Source organism: Myodes glareolus, chromosome 3 (genome assembly GCF_982192425.1).
Source record: "Myodes glareolus chromosome 3, mMyoGla1.1, whole genome shotgun sequence".
In the NCBI taxonomy this organism is placed as follows: Eukaryota; Metazoa; Chordata; class Mammalia; order Rodentia; family Cricetidae; genus Myodes; species Myodes glareolus.
In genome coordinates this window covers 122,055,589-122,076,472 of record NC_142028.1, presented here as the reverse complement: position 1 = coordinate 122,076,472, position 20,884 = coordinate 122,055,589, and the positions used below count along the sequence as shown (strand labels likewise).

The 20,884-nt window shown below is 37.9% G+C and overlaps 1 protein-coding gene across 1 annotated transcript in view; it reads right to left on the bottom strand.

Annotated features, from left to right (window-relative positions):
* Window positions 1-20,884, bottom strand: part of Brinp1 (BMP/retinoic acid inducible neural specific 1) — a 188,683-nt gene that overhangs the window by 53,933 nt on the left and 113,866 nt on the right. The window contains exons 4-5 of the mRNA XM_048459244.3: window positions 15,283-15,452; window positions 12,012-12,117 (exon numbers count right to left, since the gene is read on the bottom strand). Coding sequence (XP_048315201.3) covers window positions 12,012-12,117; window positions 15,283-15,452 — 276 coding nt within the window. The remainder of the gene's footprint in view (window positions 1-12,011; window positions 12,118-15,282; window positions 15,453-20,884) is intronic.

Sequence of the window (20,884 nt, the reverse complement as noted above, 5' to 3'; positions counted from 1 at the left end):
TGTGTGGTATCTGAAGTATAGTAAAGGAGCATCAACTCTATAACTGTGTACATAGAGAATATGTGTGGTGTCTGAAGTATAGTAAAGGAGCATCAGAAGTGCTGTGTGAGATCTGCAGGAGACACATGTTTCCAAGGCAGAATGTTGCAATAAACAAGAATTGACTTAATCATTTTTAAAAAAACCAGCAATTGTTATATCCATATTTAGTCAATAAACAAATCACCTTGGCTGAGTTATTAAGGATTTGTCCATCCTGATGTTTTATTTCTGCCCAATCAATGAGATTGACAAGGTTTCTAATGGACATGATTGTTAAGGGAACCAAATTACCACGTAGACCTTTTACCTATAAGCATTTTCATACATCTTTGACCACAGGTTTATTTGAAGGAAACAGTTCCATGTGACCACAGAACACATATGTGATTCCATGGCACTCTCTCTGCCAGCATCCCCTCCATCCCAGAAGAGGTGAACTTGCTCAGAATTCTATCCTTCGTCCTGCCTGGGTCTGAGTCTGAAGTTCCTTACAATTCCAGTAGTTCTTTCTGCAATTTCACATTCCTGGAGCATCCTGAGGTGGAATGACCACCATTTCTGAGGGCAATGCTGTTTTCTGCTCATAGATTGTTCTGAGAATACCTAAGGAAATCAGCTACACCTGTGCACACAAAGGCTAGCTGGTCTCTTTAGAACAACCATGGACTTTCCACTCAAAGTAGCATAATTTTAAGTGTTTATGACGCAGGAACAGATAAAAGTAAGCTATAATTGCTTCAAAAACAGTGCACTTCTTATTTCTGTATCCCAGGTTGAGAAACACTGCTGTGAAATTTCATATTCATAGTCTTTGAGTAGACCAGGGCACAGCTTCCTGCCCTGCCACCTGCAAGGGACAGAACTTTGGTGAGTTTCCATTTTTAATAAAGAAAATGGATTTGTATTAAGCTCATATGAGGTATTGATGAAAAGAAATTATCTCAATTCCTGATATATAATAATTATCTAAGATGATAGCCATCATTAGTACCGCATCATCTCCTTTAGTTGGCAAATATTTATTTTCTAATTAAATACAAAAAAGTGCTGTGAAGCACATGTGTTATTATTTTCATTTTTGTAGATTAGAATACATAGGGAGATTGAAAATTTGAATTAACTAGTACAATATCTTGTGATCATCAACTCCTCTCTATTAAGCCTTCCCATTCTATTTTCTTTTTGATTGATATCTTCAATCTCCATCTAGACAATAACCCTTCTTCTGACAAATAGGAAAGGAGGATGTTTCTTGGTATAGAAAGGAAAATCAACATTATGATACTGATGGCTTGGTGGAAGTCAGCACACCCATTTGTCACAAGATTCTACTATTGAACACACCTCACAGTCCCAGACAGGTAGAAACATGGACACTGGTTAATACCTCCCATGCCACTGTTAATGAGACAAGAAGACTACTGACTAGGATTCACTCTTTATAACCTTGGAATAAGTGTCAATGAAGACTCACCCTAAAACTGTTCACCAGACCAGCCAGAGGGAGCCAGCACTTGATGTACCCTGGGATCATAAGAGTAAAGTTGTTTCCTTTATGGAACTTTGGAGAGAAAAGGCTTCATGAAAAAAGAGAAGCTCATTTCTACCCTCTTCACAGCCCTGACTTTTGTTCAAGGACATTTCCCTTGAAGCTCCGATAAAGTGTTCTGATTATTCAGCATTCCACAAGAATAATAAAGTAAATTTAGAGTCCAGGGAACCGTGAGCCTGTGGTGGCTTATGTGAAAATGCCCCGATAGGTTCATGTTTGAATAGTTGGTCCCCAGTTGATGGAACTGTTTAGAAGAATTAAGAGATATGGCCTTACAAGAGTAGGTATGTCACTGGTGGTGGCTTTGAAGTTCTAAAAGTTCATGCATGTCTCTTTGCCTCCTACTTCTGGATCAAGACATGAACTCTTGACTGTTTCAGCCACAATACCTTTGTTCTAGCATCACAGACTTTCAGAAAAATGGAAGCTCATTTCAAAACTTTCTTTTATAAGTTGTTTTGGTGACAGAGTCTTATTGAAACAGTAATAAGTAAATAAGGCAGAAGCTCGTGCCAGAGAGTGGGTTATTACTGTGGCACGTCTGACCGTGCCATTTTTGGAGAAATGTGGAAGACTGAGACTTTAGATCAGGGCATCAATTTAATGAAGGAAGGAGGGATTAATGAACCATCTAACAGAAGTTTAAAAGAGAGTTCAACTGGGAGATTGGAGGCCTAGTTAAGTGGTGTCACATGTGAATAATATTAGCAACTGGGCTAGAGGCTAATCTTGTGATATTTTGGTAAAGAATGTGACAGTTTTCTATTTATGTCCTAAAGGTTTGCTGGAGGCTAAGTTGAAAAGTAATAGACTAATTTTTTTACTTCTTACCGTTTCATGGTCTCGGTTTCCTCATTTCTACAGTAAGGAAAACAACACTTAGTGACTAGTTGGTGGTGCAGATAACTGGTCTAACTTATAGAAACACAATGTCTGTTAAAAAAAACAGCATCACAAAAACTAAAGTCTAAGTTAAAATATTTCTCTTATTAACTTTGTCTCTGTTACTAACTAGATGATTTTGAAACTATTAAAGCAGTGGAATTTTCACTGTTTTGTGCAACAGAATATGTACTGAGGACACTTAGATTTACTTACAGGTATTTATTCACCACACTTCTAATGAGTATTTGGTATCAGCCAAGGAAATAGATCATGGAGGAAGCAAAGATAAGTAAAGCAAAGGCATGGGATACACACAAACACAGGAAGTACATGAGAAACAGAGGTCGAAGGCTGCCCTAGCATGTCTCATGTCACTTAATATGCCAAGGGAAGAGCTGATGATGAAGTTCATTTTTTTTCTCAGTTCAGGGCTTTTCTTGAAATAACCTTTGGTTTAAAAGCAATAGACAAAGTTCCAACTATAGAAATGAGAGGCAAACAAAGCAAGATGGCTTTCTCTGAAGAGGCAGCAAAATGAGACAGCACATCAGTGCAGGAGGAAAGGAGAGATCTCTCTAAAAGAAAATCAGTGTGGGGATCCTAGGTATGGAATGGCTTAAGTGGGGAGAAGGATTAAAAAATAAAGGTTGTATGATGATGAGTTGCATAAACTCATCAAAATTATAAGTAAAAAGCAAACAAAAATTTGAACGGAAGTACCATACAGAGGTGGATAATGCTGCTTCCAAAGTCGGAATTTAAAATGAATATCTCAGTGTGAGGTGTAGGATACATTCCCACAAATTGTTAGCTACGGCAATGCCCTTGTCTGAGGTTGCCCACCAGAACTTTATAGTGGCCACTATCTCTGAACACACCCACATATACACACACATGCGCATACAAAGAATGCTATCCATGCAGAGCAGTACAGTGCTGGCATTGCACAAATCAGCAGCAAAAGGTCATCAGACTGAATATAATTCATTATAATATGATAGAAAACATACGGTCATATTAGTTACAGATTCTTCATGAAAAAATTTCCAGAGAAGCACTCAAGGGCTTGAAAAGAGAAGCAGCTACATTTGATGAGATTTTGAGAAGACCACACTGGCTGCTGGAAGGGGATGGGTCATCAAGTCTGATCAGAAGCTAGACGAGTCACCTGGCACTCATCACCATGATCCAGCTTCACATACTGTGACCTTCACCCTCCTTCTATCCATTTTCCTCTATTGCAAACGGGAGACGATAATAACTAAACTCCCTTTTCACTGGGATTTATGATAGAATATGACATTGTTTCTAAGATGCCATTCATCATAAAACTTACCATTGTTTTATGTACACTTTGAAAAAAACACCTTGCCAACTAAACTGACAAACCATCAGTTTTAAGCAGCAATCAAATTGCAGAGATGATACAATCTGGAATCAAGCAACTTAAATCCTATGAAGAGTAATCAAGAAGTCCAGCAAAACATTGACCATTTCACATTTATAAATTCTCCCACACAGGAGCCCATTTTCTTCTTTTCCTCAATTCAGAGAGGACAGCATCATCTATCTGTGTTAGATGATTCCAGTTATACACAAAATGCCAGTTACTCTTGAATGCTCAACTTTGTTCCTGCAGTCACTTGCTAATGCCTAGAGCATCAATCTTTCCCTGTGTATAGAATGATCCTCATAGCCAAATAAAGGTTTTGTTGATTCTGAGTTAAAGGATAAAAAAACAAAATCACTTGACACCACAATCCAGAATACTCCAGGGCTAAATGTAATAGTCCTGTGTAGTTTGCATGAAAATTTATCATACTCAGAATCTCACTATGTAAATGCAAGGAAATCTTTCTCCTTAAGATTACATATACTTTCTTTCACTCCATCCAATATTCATTTTCCAGTTCTCTTCAGTTTTATACTAGCATTATTTTATACATTTCAACACGATCTGTGTTTAAAACAAAAACATACTTGTTTGTTGTTTGTGTTTATGTGTATGCATCTGTGTACAGGCATGTATGACCACAGAGGCATATGGAGGCCTGAATTTGAAGGCAGGATGTATTTCTTAATCCCATTAACATCTTATATTTTTAGACACTTATTTAACTTGGAGTTTACTCTTTCAGCTAGACAGGCTGGTCAATGTGTTATGGGTATCTGTTTATGTATGTTCCTACATAGTTCAGGTTCTCAACCTTGCACAGTTCCCCACTGAAACATTTGACATAAACATTCCTTACTTGGCTTTGTGATACTAAACTCTCTGATTCCTGCCTTCCAGAATAGCTACTACTTTCTCTTTGACTCTGTCTCTGTCTCTGTCTCTCTCTCTCTTGTGTGTGTATAAATGTTTGTGTGTTTACACATGATGCACACGACTAAATGGATTTGGGTGTTGTCACCCAATTTAGTTTGTTTCTTCCTAGATAGGGTCTCTCAATATCCTGGACTTTGTCTAATATGCTGCACTAGATTAAAAGGCCAAGTAAACCTCAGATTGCCTCTTGTGTTTGCCTCCTCACAACTGAAATTACAAGCATGTGAAATCGTGTCAATCATTTTTGCTTATATATAGCTTCTCGAGATTTAACTCAAGTCCTTGTACTTCAAAAGCAAGCTCTTCTCCCCTGAATAATTCCACCCAGCTCTCATTTTCCCTTGCATTGTTGCTTCTTCTCCTACCCTCCTTTCCTCATCATAATATCTAACCATCCCAACCTATGTATGTTAAATTTTCTGTGACTCAATAATTGTATTCCCTTTTATAGTTATATTTTATAACTTTATATATTTTCTCACAGTATAACCTTGTATAATTTCAGTCTTTTTAGATTAATTGATACCTTAACTTCCTTCTCTGACATTCTAAATACCCACTGTCCATCTTCATTTGTTTATTTAATAAATAAGTCAACTTTGAGTTCAACTTTAATTCCTCAAAGCTCATTTAAAATATCCCTCATACAGACAAGCTATGTTCTTAAAGCGGCAAAATCATTATAAGGACTTATTCTGAACTTAGAGGTCACTTTTGATTCTTTCTTTTCTTTTATAAGCTTTTTCTAATCCATTTCCAAATATTGTCAGCATATTTTTAAAAATATGTCCATAAATCCTCTAACTACTCACTACATTCTTTGTAACTATCACAGACACAATCTTCTCATACATTAATAGGTAAACTAGCCTCCAAATTACTGTCCTTGTGCATGCTTTCATCTTGAGCAATCTTTTCTATCCAATAGCCATCGTGATCCATTTAAACAACAAACCAGATTAAGCTACTTTCCCTAAATTTGCAGCGGTTTATCTGTTTATCCACGCCAAATTTAAACAGAAACCTTTTCTGTGGCCTGCATTCTTCAAAAACTGTTCCCATGTGCTCTCTAAGTGTGAGGAAAAGACATTCTTTGATTATTTGTTATTCTCTGTTTCCACGTTGTCCATACACGGAACATAAGTTCTAAAACAACACAGAAAGCAGCTCATTCGATGCTGTCTTCCCAGTTGTTGAAACTGTATTTGACATATAATGGACGCTCGATTAGAAGTGCTAAATAAATGTTTGAATTTCTGAACAGATAAAATTCGACACCGTCCACAACTTTCAGATAAATATTCTGTCTGCATCCATTTCCACATCATTGAACGGCAGAGGCTGAGTGTTTTTCTCTTTATACTTCACCAGATGGTAACCACATTAAATTACATCACCATGTTGGCAAAACATGTGCTGAGCTTCTTGAGATGAGAATCACAAAATAAGAAGTAATCGTTATACCATTATTCTTATTACTGGTAGTTTAGTTTTTGCTGCTACAACTACTAATAGCCTCTGATTCTTCTATCATTTTTTCACTCATTTTTAATCTCTGATTTTTTTATTCCAGTCTCTTTGTACTCTGTTTCAGTGACCACTTTACGTTCTATCACATAGTGTGAAAAGTCATTAAAGTGTCCATTTTGTCTTTAGTCTTCCCAAGTCAACCCCTGCAGTATCTCCCATCCCAGCCTTGTTCAAGCGAATGAAGAGACAGACAGAAGAATGGAAAACTACATTATTTTGAGAAGGAGCCATGAGGTTAGTGAGTCCAAGTAAAAATTTCAACTCAAAACCTTATGGAGCAAGATCAATGAAACTTAGCATTTTCACCTGAAAAAAGGATATTATTTTTACCTTCTTCATGAGAACCTTGTGAGGACTAAAAGCCCAAAATAATAAAGTAAGTAAAAATATTAATTCAAAATATCAAGAAACAAACATGCTTTTTAAGTACATTGGTATGGTCCCCAAATGACTAAATACATTATAACTTTAGTTAGTACCGTCTCAGCTACCCTCAATCCATATGATATGACTGTGGCTGGCCTGAACTCTCTTCTGTGTCTCCACTATATTTACAATTCCTCTTTGCAGAAGTGGCAAGATGGAGTGAAATATTAAATAAATGTTGAATAAATGCATAATGTATATATAGAAATGCATACATATAAATAATGTGTGCTTAACTCTATGGATTTTCAAAGCAAACAAACCCAGGTAAAACTAGGTAGTCCAAGGAACCCCACTCATTCTATTTTAGTCATTTGCAGCATTTATCTTCTCCAAAGCTTCCACTCTCCTTTGCATGTTTAAAACTATGTGATTTTTACAGTTTCGGACCAGTAGAGGAAGAGACTCATATTGCACACGTACATTTTGTATCTGGTTTCTTTTTCTTTCAGTGTTACACCTGTGCGACAGTGCACAAAACAGCAATTCGCTCTTCCTCTTTGCTGTATGGGGGCCTGTGAGATGAACGTATTTATTTTCTTGTGGCTGGACATACATTTTAATGGTTTCTATCTTTTCTTTTGCTATTTTGAATGAATTTGCTGTTAACATTCATGACTTTTTGTGAACTTGGACACATTTCTCTTGGCACATCCCTAGGAGCTGAAATTTTCGGGTCACAGCCAAAGGACATATGCAATTTTTAGTACAGATCATCAAGAGTTTCCCCAAACTATTGCCATTAATTTACGCGTCGCCCGGCAATGTGTGTAAGCGCCCATGCCTCCAGTGCTTATTTCTTGATGCGGTCAGTCTGTTTTATTTGTGACAGAGAGTGTTAGGCACTGGTATTTGATAATGGTTTTTATATACATTTTCCTGGTAAGCAATCATCTTTTCAGATGCTCATCGCCTAGAAATTCTTGTCTTGCATCTGTGTTTTAGCCATTTCCTTTGCTTGCCAGGCTACTTATTAGAATATGCTATTATACATACATTCTTTATACATTTTATATAATAACTTTTCTCATGCATTGTGTGGCTAATGTTTACACTTTATTAATAGTATACTTTATAAAAAGAGTTTTAACATTAATATGTTCACATTTCAATCTTTCTCTTTACACTGAGGTTTTCTAGAATTGCAGCTTTTTCAAATGTCATGAGATAGTCTTCTGTCTTTTAAGAAAAATCCTTTGATTCCCTTTGATATCTTTTGCTAAGACTCCTTCCCCTGGACAGAGGATATGAACAACCTTTTTTTACCCCCGAACTCCCATAATGTTATGCATTGCATTTACTTTTCTTATTACAATATATATTGCCTTGAATCACAGTTGTTTGTCCATATTCTCCATAGCATCCCAACATTCCATTGACTCAGTTATCTAAATGCTTCAGTGTCTTTTTATTGAACCTGGGTCATAATGCCTCCTAAATATCTTCGTAATTGGTCTGTTTCTCTATCTCATTTTCTGAACTCAATGGCCCCGATTGTCACAAATCTCATCTCCCTTTCTCAGCCAATACAGAGAAACAATGACCTTCCAAAATACAGCTCTCTTCATGCAATACTTGTTTTAAAAGTTTTCCAGGATGTCTACTTCTCTTAATGTATGTTCAGGTCATCATATGAAACAGAAACTGCATAGACTTTTAAACACTGCTTTTTTTTTCTTTTTCACCACTTTCTGTTTTAATCTCATGAGACTTTAATTTTCTTGAATGCTCCTTTATAAAGACTCTTGTGTTGGTCTCTCCATCTATGCCCTCCCTGCCTTCCCATTTATCCTTCAGATCCCATGCTGTGTTTATTTCTCACAGGAATAATCCTCCATAAACCCACAATGGGTTATGATGGCACACGTCTTTAAACCTAGCACTCGGGAAGCAGAAGTAGGCAGACCTCTGTGAGTTCGAGGCCAGCCTGGTCTACAAGAGCTATTTCCAAGACAGGCACCAAAGCTACACAGAAACCTCGTTTTAAAAACAAAACAAAATCAAAACAAAACCCAAAACCTCCTCTCATAATCTGATATCATGTAACAGCTTCTCTGTAAAATTCTACTACATTTATTGCTGGTGTTTTTAGGCATCTCTGTGAAAAATACATGTTTTCTTGAAGTAGAACACATGTTACTCTTGATCTCCATTCTCATATTGCTTACCATGCTACTGAAATGATTTGTAAATAATATGTATATGTTTATATGTATAGATACACATAGATACATACATATATAAATATACTATGACAATCTCACAGATCATGCTACACAAATACATCATATTTAATCATAAAACATATATAGACATATATAGAAGCTATAGGGAAATATAGAATCAGATGTAAATACATTGACTTAGGTTCATCAGTGTTCAGACATGCAGTCTAATTTTGAATTTGAGCCAAATTTCAGTAAAAATTTGATGATTCATCATTTTTAGAGAAATCATCATCAGCCTTTAGAAAAGACTTAAAAACCTTCTTAAAATGACCACACTCAACTGAAAAATGCTTATATAATCTAATCAATACAGAATTTCTACCAAATAGGTTCTTGAAATTCTTCCCTAACAGGAAGCCACTACATCAGCAAGTAGCACACTCTATGTTTGGGGAGGAATGTGCCTTGAGCATGCCATATGAGACTTAGTGTCTTGCTCAGTGACATAACGTGTATCTCATGGTGTAAAATCCTGGTTCTGACTCTTTGGGACCATAAAAAGAAGAAAGGTTCATTTTACAATGTGCTAAATCCAGGATACTATTATCTCCTTTGTACTGCATTAAGCCTGGCACATTCTGTTCACATTAATGAAGATAGCTGTTTTCTATAAGTCAGTGCTTCAAATATTTGCAGGCAAATCCTTTGTGCTTCAAGTAAACCTTCTTTCTTACTTTTTGAGACATTTCTCCAGACACCCAGTTTCTCAACACCATTTTTAATATAAAATACTTGCATATGAATTTAATCCTTCAGCTGAACTCTGATCAATCTAGGGAAAGGGACTGTCAATGTATTCCTGTAGGAAGAGCAGCTTTCTAGTAATGTTACCCATGGGATTCCCAGGTTTCAGATGGCAGGATCTTACACAGAAGGGTGTTGTAAAGGAAGAAACTTATTGGAAGTAGAGTTCCATACATTATTCGAAAAAGAAAATGTGAGGGCATAGGTGAAAAATTATTAAACCTTAAGCTTTACTGGATTCACCGTTAATCAGACTCAGTGTCATGAAAACATCACATTTGTCCTTGGTAGTAACATCTGATTTGCCTTACTAAGTTTATTATAATTGTAGTTTACAGTTTTGGGTACCCTCAGCTTGCACAGCAAGTGACAGCACACTCACTGGCATCCAACTGCCTGGATTATAATCTTGAGTATCATGCCAGAGATTTTCTATAGGTATCACCTGAACTCAGATGCTGAAAATTCTAGTACACCCAAGGCACATGGGCTATGCCTTGCTGCCATTTCTTTTTATTTTCATCATACCTATTATTTTCTTTACTAAAGGGAATAGTAAATTGCCTTAGATCGTTTTCTAAGTATCTGAGATGTTGTGTGTGTGTGTGTGTGTGTGTGTGTGTGTGTGAATTTGTTTAAACACTAAACCATCATATTGACACAAGTTTCTCCAGGATATATTTATTAAGGATTTCCAGTGACACTATTAAACCCTGCTTACACTATTTTTCAATTATTGTCTGTAAGAAGTATGTGAATCACAGAATTGTCAAGTTACCAGAACACTGAAAGAACTCTATTAGGCTCTAATAAGCCTTATGCGTGCCTTCAACCCAAGTTCTTCCCACTGACATTCAAAATCATCCTTATCATATACTTTTTAGGAAGGTTATGATTTTGTCTCCACAAAGTTAAAGCATATGATATTTTCCTGACTGTAAAATTAATATATGATCATTGAAGGAAAGTTGAATGGCAACTAGAAGCTTAAAATAGCATGTTATGTCACTCTCCAAAGTACCTTCCTTTGACATCTCAGTATTGCCTCACAGAAGTACTCTTCTTCTTCTCTATTGTTAAGATCCGTCATACTGAATAAGAAATCTTGTAGTTATTAATTAATGCCAAATCATTTTTTTTCCTAGAAAATTCTTTATAAATAACATTTCACTACTGGCCTAATAATATGTTTTAGAGATGTGGCATTGTTCGCTTTTACTTTACACATGGAAAATTGATATGGTTAGATAGTTTTATATATATATATATATGTATATATATATATAGGAAAGGGATAATGATGTGGTTGTATTATAGTCTCAAAACAAAAGAAATTATATATACATATATATTATTTATAATAACATCATTTGTACTGTTATCCTTTTTTGTCTACCTAAAAATTTCCTTCCTCTTTCTGATACTGAAATAAATCTAAATTTGACATGCTAAATGAACAGAAATTTCTACAAAAATAAAAATATTTTCTCCCATAGTTCAATCTAGTCCTCCCCACCTAGTTTTATTCCTCCCTGCGATAGGCTCAAAACCTATCATTAACCAATGAAAGCAACAGACAGACAGAAGGACCTCACACATCAAATCCCCATAACGATTATGGTCATGTTCAAATATAACTTCCTACACACAGTCAGTAGTGAGCATTGTTGATTTCTAACACTGCTAAAAGTGTGTGTTTACTTAAAATTGTGAGTCAATAAAGGAAGAAATTACAGAGAATAACACATTCTATAAAATATTCTTTTTCTTCAGATTTAAATGTCTGCAAAACACACTCTAAATCAAATCAATAAGGAAGAAATACAGATGATAATATATAAAACTTTAATATATAGTAGGTCTGGGAGTTCAGGCATCTATAAATAATACTGTTCAGACATTTTTATCAAAATAATCAGATAGAACTCACATATATATTTATATGAAAACTAATTAATAACCATGAGTTTTAAATCTCTGTATATGTTAAAATTCTTGTGTATCACATCACAGCTGTTTGATTTCCATATGTCAAATTTTCATTGTTTTCTGCCCCTCCTCCCTTTTTCTCTTCTCCATGTGCCTCATCTTCCTCCTCCTCTCTGGACTGTTATTATTCACCCACCTCCAGTTCCGCCCCTTTCACCTTATCTTCCTCATCTTCTCTGGACTGTTTTCATTCGCCCACTCCAGCACTGCCCCTTTCGCCTCATCTTCCTTATCCTCTCTGGACTGTTACCATTCGCCCACCGCCCCTTTCTCGTCAGTTTCCTACCTTGTAGGTGCAGTTTGCTTTCCGTGCTTTGCAGGAGGACAGAACTCACAGAGTCCAGATTGTCATAGCTGTTGCAGCCCAAAGGCCCAGTGCGTGTCTCTGTGACCTGGAATGGACATTAAGTGAGAAAAGTGTTAGCTAGGAGCACTGGTCTGCAGCAGATCCTAAGAAGTGATTCCACACCTGACATGTCTCCAGAATGTGTGCACCGGGCCTGGGACTGTGTGTGGCTCCGATTAAGCAGACTGGACAGCAAGTATGATCAAACAAATACACAGACTGAGTCCATAATGTCCACTATCGACCACCAGCTCTCACTTCATGAGGTCACACTAAGTGTTATATGAGCAAATACATTAGCGCACAATGATACAGTTCTAAAGCCCAGTTTCTGAATCAGAAAAATTATCATTAGTTCCAAGCTGGGCCATTTATTTGCTGTGTAATATAAGGAGGTCACTTAACTCTTCTACGTGTCAGCAAACTCAAGCTATCTTGTCTGCCAGGGAGGCTGAAGGATCATGTGAAGGCTCTAAGTGCCTGGCACAGGAGTGTTCAAAATAGTCAGTTGATTACAAAATATCTCTATAAATTGCAATACATACATAGGCACTATTATCGGGCAAGAAAAGTACAACTGTCTCCATTTTTCCAAAGAAAGTTCAGCAGTAACAACAATCATTGACACTGCAAGGTTAAAATAATTCTGGATTCTATTGTGTATTTCTGACTTTGTCTTCCAAAGTTCTAGGAGGTAACAAAAAGGAATATCTGTTTAATATCTGCTTGACCTGAAGGGTTTATCCCTTTACTCACCATTCTTGAGAGCTGTGCTAGAGTTTGTGTTCAACTCTAAATGCACAACCTCCACTGAGGGAAAGTCCACTTGTGGGAAAGCCAAACGTAACTTCCCTGTCATTTTCCACAAGGGTAACTCTATTCAGGTGTCTTTCCCTTCCTTGGCCTCCAGTTCCCCTCTGTGTAAAGCTAGCAACATTCTTACATAAAGAGGTAAAGATATTATATATTCAAACTATTATTATCATTGTATTATCATTATGTGTGTATGTGCACCTGTACACTTGTGCATGCTTTTCTTGTGGGACCATCCATCCCACAGAATGAGTACAGTGGCCTGAGGGAACTTCGGGGAGCTTGTTCTCTCCTTCCAACTTTACATGGGGAGTGGGGAGAAAACTCAGGCCACCAGGTCACCAGTAAGTACCTTTACTTGTTGAGCCACCTTACAAGCCCAAGGGGTGTTATCTTTTATGTACTTTGTATTTTGGGTACAATAAATCAATTAATGATAATTGCACTTTTAGAAAAAAAATAATGCCTTTCTTTTGTGCCAAATAACAGAGTACTTCTTATTGAGTAAGACTTAACACCACTTTTTTTTTTTTTTTTTACTATAAATAACCTATATGGGTCCAAGGCTGACATTCAAAAAATCTGACATTGAGCCAAATTGTAGGGATCTGAGTCCTGAGACAGTGGTAAGAAATGGCAAAAACTTTTCAGGGCCAAATTGAGTGGAGAAGCCAGGGTTAGTGTAAAAATGGCTCATTGAGAAGCTTCAGTGCAATTTTTCTGAGAAATCCCTCCTCAAGGGGCAGGTTACACATTCCAGGATGCTCAGAAAAAGATTATCTCCTGACAGAGCTTCAATATCTCAATTCTTCACCCCATCTAAGGCCAGAGAACAATTTGGTAATAATGAAAACCAAGCCTTTGTAGCTCCCTGGCTCTGGTGGCTTCATAAATATCTGTCTCCTGATGCCAAGCTCCTTAATAGCATAATCCTCCAAACATAGCTCTTTTTTTTTTTAATAAGCTGGTTGTTTGTTTCTCAGTCTGATTTATTTTGCACTTTACTACCTTCATCCCCAGTCATGCCCTCTTACCCTCCAAGGTTTATCTTCTAGTGATCAATATCTGATTCCAGTTGCCTGAGTCTAACTTGACCTTTCCCTCTGTCCCGTTTCCCTGGAGATGTCTTAGGGATTCTTAATAGCAGGCAAGATCCACATTTTATTCAGAAGTTAGAGTGAAGATATAGAAGCAAATTACAGGCATAATCTAGTTTAAGAAAATTTAGGACAGGAAAAAAAATCCTCTGACGAATTAATCCTTTATTTCAAGAATGTCCTCCCACACTTTCTTTATAGAGGTCATCTCTAAACTCACTGTACTGGAAATGAATCTTAAATTTCCTGTACGCTAAGCCACTGACTTTAAATTCAATGCTTCTATAACCAACATGTCTGCTTGACTTTGAATCAGTTAAAATTGAATCAACTTACAAATGGATATTCTTGCTAGACATAGTCAAGTGTTCGATAATCACATGTGACTAAAGGCTACTTCGTGGTCAGCACAGACAGAGATACTTTCTGTATCTCACATCTCTGAATGTTCTATTGTGAGGTGTTGGTGCAGAATAGCATGGTTCAGTGACCAGTGTGTCCAAGTTTTCGCTTGTGTAAATAAAGATGTATCAGGACACAATCACACATATGTGTATATGCATTTTTCATGGCTGTTCTTATATGATTGTGACAGACCTGAGAAGTAGAAACCAAAAGCCCCCAGACCTGAAATATTTACTACCCACCATTTTGCAGAAAATGTTCCCTGATTCCCAGGTTAGAGAGTAGCATTTTAGTTCCTATTATATACTTTTACAAATATATCTGAGAAAAATGGTTAAAACCGTGGACCTCAGCTTTGTAATCTAGAAAATATGTGATGAGAATGGATGAAAATCATAAAGGCTGTACAAACTGATCATTAGGGCTCACTAATTTATTCTTGCTACCTCTATGATCTTGGAGAAATTATTTACTCTTAAACTCAGTCTCTTCAATTGGAGTGGTGAGTGGATAGCCATTCTCTCTCTCTTACTCTCTTACACACACATACACACAGGCACACGCATGCATTCACACACATACACACACGCACAAACACACATACATACACAAACATACACACACACACAACCCAGTGATTTAACAGAGACTGATAGGATTGTGAACAATTCTGCAACAGCCATAGCCAGAACTTATTAAGTCATGACATAGGGTCACCCTAATAAAGATGCTCATTTTGTCAGAGATCAGTTTGTAGTATCTATCAGAGTGGTTGGCTGGGGGAAAATGAGGTACATTTGTTGATGTGAAGCAAAGAATTGCTTGTTATCTGCTCTCAAAATGTCTATATCACTGCTCCGTTGAATTGAGAATCGAAGTGAACCCTCAAGCCATACCTTGATCGCTCCAGTTGATATCTGGATCTCATGGAGCCTTCTCATGGTGCCATCACGGTCGACAAAATAGGATGATGCAAGCTGGTGCAAAGCTTCAACACTCTGAGTGGCATTCCCTGACTTCCGGTCAAGGCGACTTTTGTCCATGTACATGGTCAAAGCCTCCTCTCCTGAAAGGGAAAGGGAAGAAGATCAAAAAGCTTGCTCTAGCTTCAGTGTGGGAGGAGAGGTTCCAGTGTCTGGATGCTGAAAACAGGCTTAATCTCCAGCCAACGTGTCCAAACAACCTTGACTTACAAAATCAAGGACACAGTGCAAAAGATCAAAGGAGAGTTTGCTGTAGATTCCATTAGAGCAACGGCCAATGAAAAAGTTCAGCCCCACAAGTCCGGTTAGGTACACACGGTATTCCCGCCATCCTTATCTCCCTGGCTGCTCCAAAGGGGCAGCTTCCTCCAGCTAATCCCTCTCTCCTGCTACGCCATCCCAACTTTCGGCCTTGAACACCTCCCATCCTCTCTCCCTTTTTCGGGGCTTAAATTCCTCCATCTCAGCCAGGGTGGGCACCGCGGGCCGGGGCAGGCGGTGAGTGCAAAGGGACGTGAGTCCCTTTGTTCTGATAGCCGGCCTGTAGCAAGCTAAGACCGCAGGCACGGAGTCTTCTGACCAGCGAGGGGCTCTGATCCTGTGGAGGGGTGAGTGTGTTGACCACCATACTAGTCCGGTTAGGTACACACGATATTCCTGCCATCCCTATCTCCCTGGCTGCTCCAAAGGGGCAGCTTCCCCCAGCTAATCCCTCTCTCCTGCTACGCCATCCCAGCTCTCGGCCTCGAACCCCTCACCTCCTCTCTCCCTTTTTCGGGGCTTAAATTCCTCCATCTCAGCCAGGGTGGGCACCGCGGGCCGGGGCAGGCGGTGAGTGCAAAGGGAAGGAAGTCCCTTTGTTCTAATAGCCTGCCTGCTGCAAGCTAAGACTGCAGGCAAAGTGATTCCTGGATAGCAAGGGACACTAATCCAGTAGAAGAAGACCCAGCTGAGGGAAGAGCCATTGGAGAGCATCTGAAGGAAGAGATGGGCAGGCACCAAGACAAGAATTCCTCCAACAATCTGAAAAACAACATGAAAACACCAGATCCCAGCGATCTTATGACAGAAGGACTGGAACGCCCTATTCCGGAAGAAGTGGAAAACAGTGTCATTATGAAAGCAATAGAGTCTCTTAAACAGGGTATGAATAACTCACTTAAAGAAATAGAAGACAGATATAACAAAAAGATGGAAGAAATGAGTAAAGAAATGGAAGACAAATATAACAAAAAGGTTGAAGAAATGAGTAAATTCGTAAATGATACCCTGGGAAACCAAGTAAAAGCAATCAAACAGGTAATGGAATCAGTTCAAGAATTGAAAACTGAAATGGAGGCAGTGAGGAAAACACAATCCGAGGGCCGGCTGGATATGGAAAATCTAGGTAAACGAACGGAGACTACAGAATCAAGCTTAACCAATAGAATACAAGAGATAGAAGAACGAATCTCAGATTATGAAGACACCATAGAGAAAATAAACGCCCTGACCAAAGAAAACAGCAAATCCAACAAATTCTCATCACAAAACATTCAGGAAATATGGGACATAATAAAAAAAACCAAATCTAAGAATAATAGGAGTAGAAGAAGGAGAAGAATTGCATATCAAAGGTCCAGAAGATATATTCAACAAAATTATAGAAGAAAACTTTCCCATCCTAAAGAGGGATATTCCTATGAAGGTTCAAGAAGCATACAGAACACCGAATAGATTGGATCAGAAAAAAAAATCCCCTCGCCATATAATAATCAAAACACAAAGCAGTCAGATTAAAGAAAGGATATTAAGAGCTGCAAAGGAAAAAGGTCAAGTAACCTATAAAGGTAAACCTATCAGACTTACACCAGACTTCTCTATAGAAACCATGAAAGCCAGAAGGTCCTGGATAGAGGTACTGCAGAAATTAAGGGACCATGGATGCAAGCCCAAACTACTTTACCCAGCCAAGCTTTCGTTCACTATCAACGGAGAAAACAAAATATTCCAGGATAAAAACAAATTTAAACAATACGTAACTACTAATCCAGCCTTACAGAGAATACTAGAAGGAAAATTACATACCAAGGAATCCAACATTGCCAACACTGACTACAATAATTCAGACATCTAGCGACCCTTCACTAGCACAATTCAAAGAAGGAAAACACATACACTCTATTAACCCCCCCCCCCAAAAAAAAAATGACTGGAGTCAACAACCAATGGTCATTAATATCTCTTAATATCAATGGACTCAATTCACCTATAAAGAGGCACAGACTTAGAGATTAGTTACGAAAACAGGATTCAACATTCTGCTGTTTACAAGAAACACAACTCAACCACAAAGACAGACACCTACGCAGAGTAAAGGGTTGGGAAAAGGTTTTCCAAGCAAATGGACCTAAGAAACAAGCGGGTGTGGCCATTCTAATATCTAACAAAATCGACTTCAAACTAAAATCAATCAGAAGAGGTGAAGATGGACATTTCATACTCATAACAGGAACAACTCATCAGGAAGAAGTCTCAATCCTGAATATCTATGCCCCTAACGTAAAGGCACCCACATATGTAAAAGAAACTCTCCTAGAACTCAAGGCAGTCATCAAACCACACACGCTAATAGTAGGAGACTTCAACACTCCTCTCTCACCAATGGGCAGGTCAATCAGACAGAAACCAAACAGAGAATTAAGAGATTTATTGGAGGTATTGAATCAAATGGACTTAACAGACATCTATAGAACACTCCACCCAAATAGGAAAGAATATACCTTCTTCTCTGCAGTTCATGGAACCTTCTCAAAGATTGACCACATACTTGGTAACAAAGCAAACTCCCACAGATACAAAAAAATATTAGTAACCACCTGTGTCTTGTCAGATCACCATGGATTAAAATTAGAATTCAACAACAATGCTACCCCCAGGAAGTCAACAAACTCATGGAAGTTGAACAGCCAACTACTAAATCACCCCTGGGTCAGGGACGAAATTAAGAAAGAAATTAAAGTCTTCCTTGAATTTAATGAAAACAAAGACACAACATACTCAAACCTATGGGACACTATGAAAGCAGTGCTAAGAGGAAAGTTCATAGCAATAGGTGCCCAACTGAAGAAAACGGAGAAAGCACACATTGGAGACCTAACAGCACACTTGAAAGCTCTAGAAAAAAAAAGAAGCTGATTCACCCAGGAGGAGTAGAAGACTGGAAATAATCACACTGAGGGCTGAAATCAACAAATAGAAACACAGAAAACAATCCAAAGAATCAATGAATCAAAAAGCTGGTTCTTGGAGAAAATCAACAAGATTGACAAACCCCTATCCAAACTAATTAAACGGCAGAGAGAGCACATGCAAATTAATAGGATCAGAAATGAAAAGGGGGATATAACCATAGACACAGAGGAAATTCAGAGAATCATTAGATCTTACTACGAAAGTTTATATGCCACAAAGTTGGAAAATGTAAAAGAAATGGACATTTTTTTTAGATAAGTACCATATACCAAAGTTGAACCAAGAACAGGTGAACAATCTAAATAGACCTGTTAGTCGTGAAGAATTAGAAGCTGTTATCAGAAATCTCCCTGCGAAAAAAAGCCCAGGACCAGATGATTTCAATGCAGAATTCTACCAGAACTTCCAGGAAGAGCTAATTCCTATACTCCTTAATGTATTCCATAATATAGAAACAGAAGAGTCATTGCCAAACTCCTTTTATGAAGCTACAGTTACCTTAATACCAAAACCACATAAAGACACAACCAAGAAAGAGAATTACAGGCCAATCTCACTCATGAACATCGACGCGAAAATTCTCAATAAAATCCTGGCAAACCGAATCCAGGAACACATTAGAAAAATTATTCATTATGATCAAGTAGGCTTCATCCCAGAGATGCAGGGCTGGTTCAACATATGCAAATCTATCAATGTAATCCATAATATAAATAAACTGAAAGAAAAAAAAAACATGATCATTTCATTGGATGCTGAAAAAGCATTTGACAAAATTCAAAACCCATTTATGATAAAGGTGTTGGAGAGACTGGGGATACAAGGATCATACCTAAATATAATAAAAGCAATATACAGCAAGCCGACAGTTAACATCAAACTGAATGGAGAGAAACTCAAAGCCTTTCCACTAAAATCAGGAACGCGACAAGTCTGTCCACTCTCTCCCTACCTCTTCAATATAGTGCTTGAAGTTCTAGCAATAGCAATAAGACAGCATAAGGAGATCAAGGGGATTCGAATTGGAAAGGATGAAGTTAAACTTTCGTTATTTGCTGACGATATGATAGTGTACATAAGTGACCCCAAAAACTCTACCAAACAACTCCTACAGCTGATAAACACCTTTAGTAACGTGTCAGGATACAAGATCAACTCCAAAAAATCAGTGGCCCTCCTATACACAAAGGATAAAGAAGCTGAGAGGGAAATCAGAGAAACATCACCTTTCACGATAGCCACAAATAGCATAAAATATCTTGGGGTAACGCTAACCAAGGAAGTGAAAGACCTATTTGACAAGAACTTTAAGTCTTTGAAGAAAGAAATTGAGGAGGATACCAGAAAATGGAAAGATCTCCCCTTGGTTTGGGAGGATCAACATAGTAAAAATGGCAATTCTACCAAAAGCAATCTATAGATTCAATGCAATCCCCATCAAAATCCCATCAAACTTCTTCACAGACCTTGAGAAAACAATAATCAAGTTTATATGGCAAAACAAAAAACCCAGGATAGCCAAAACAATCTTATACAATAAAGGAACTTCAGGAGGCATTACCATCCCTGACTTCAAACTCTATTACAGAGCTACAGTATTGAAAACAGCTTGGTATTGGCATAAGAACAGAGAAATCGACCTTTGGAATCGAACAGAAGACCCGGATATTAACCCACAAACCTATGAGCACCTAATTTTTGACAAGGGAGCTAAAGGTATACAATGGAAGAAGGAAAGCATCTTTAACAAATGGTGCTGGCATAACTGGATGTCAACCTGTAGAAGGATGAAAGTAGATCCATACCTATCACCATGCACAAAACTCAGGTCCAAATGGATTAAAGACATCAACATTAGTCCGTCCACTTTGAACCTGATAGAAGAGAAAGTGGGAAGTAGTCTACAAGATATAGGCACAGGAGGCCTCTTCCTAAGCAGGACCCCAGCTGCACAGACAATAAGAGAAACAATGAATAAATGGGATCTACTGAAACTGAGAAGCTTCTGTAAAGCAAAGGACACTGTCAGTAAGACAAAAAGGCTACCTTCTGACTGGGAGAAGATCTTCACCAACCCCTCATCAGACAAAGGTCTGATCTCCAGAATATACAAAGAACTCAAGAAACTAGGCACTAAAAATCTAATTAACCCAATTAAAAAATGGGGTACTGAACTTAACAGAGAATTCACAACAGATGAACTTCGAATGGCCAGAAGACACTTAAGGTCATGCTCAACCTCCTTAGCGATCAGGGAAATGCAAATCAAAACCACTTTGAG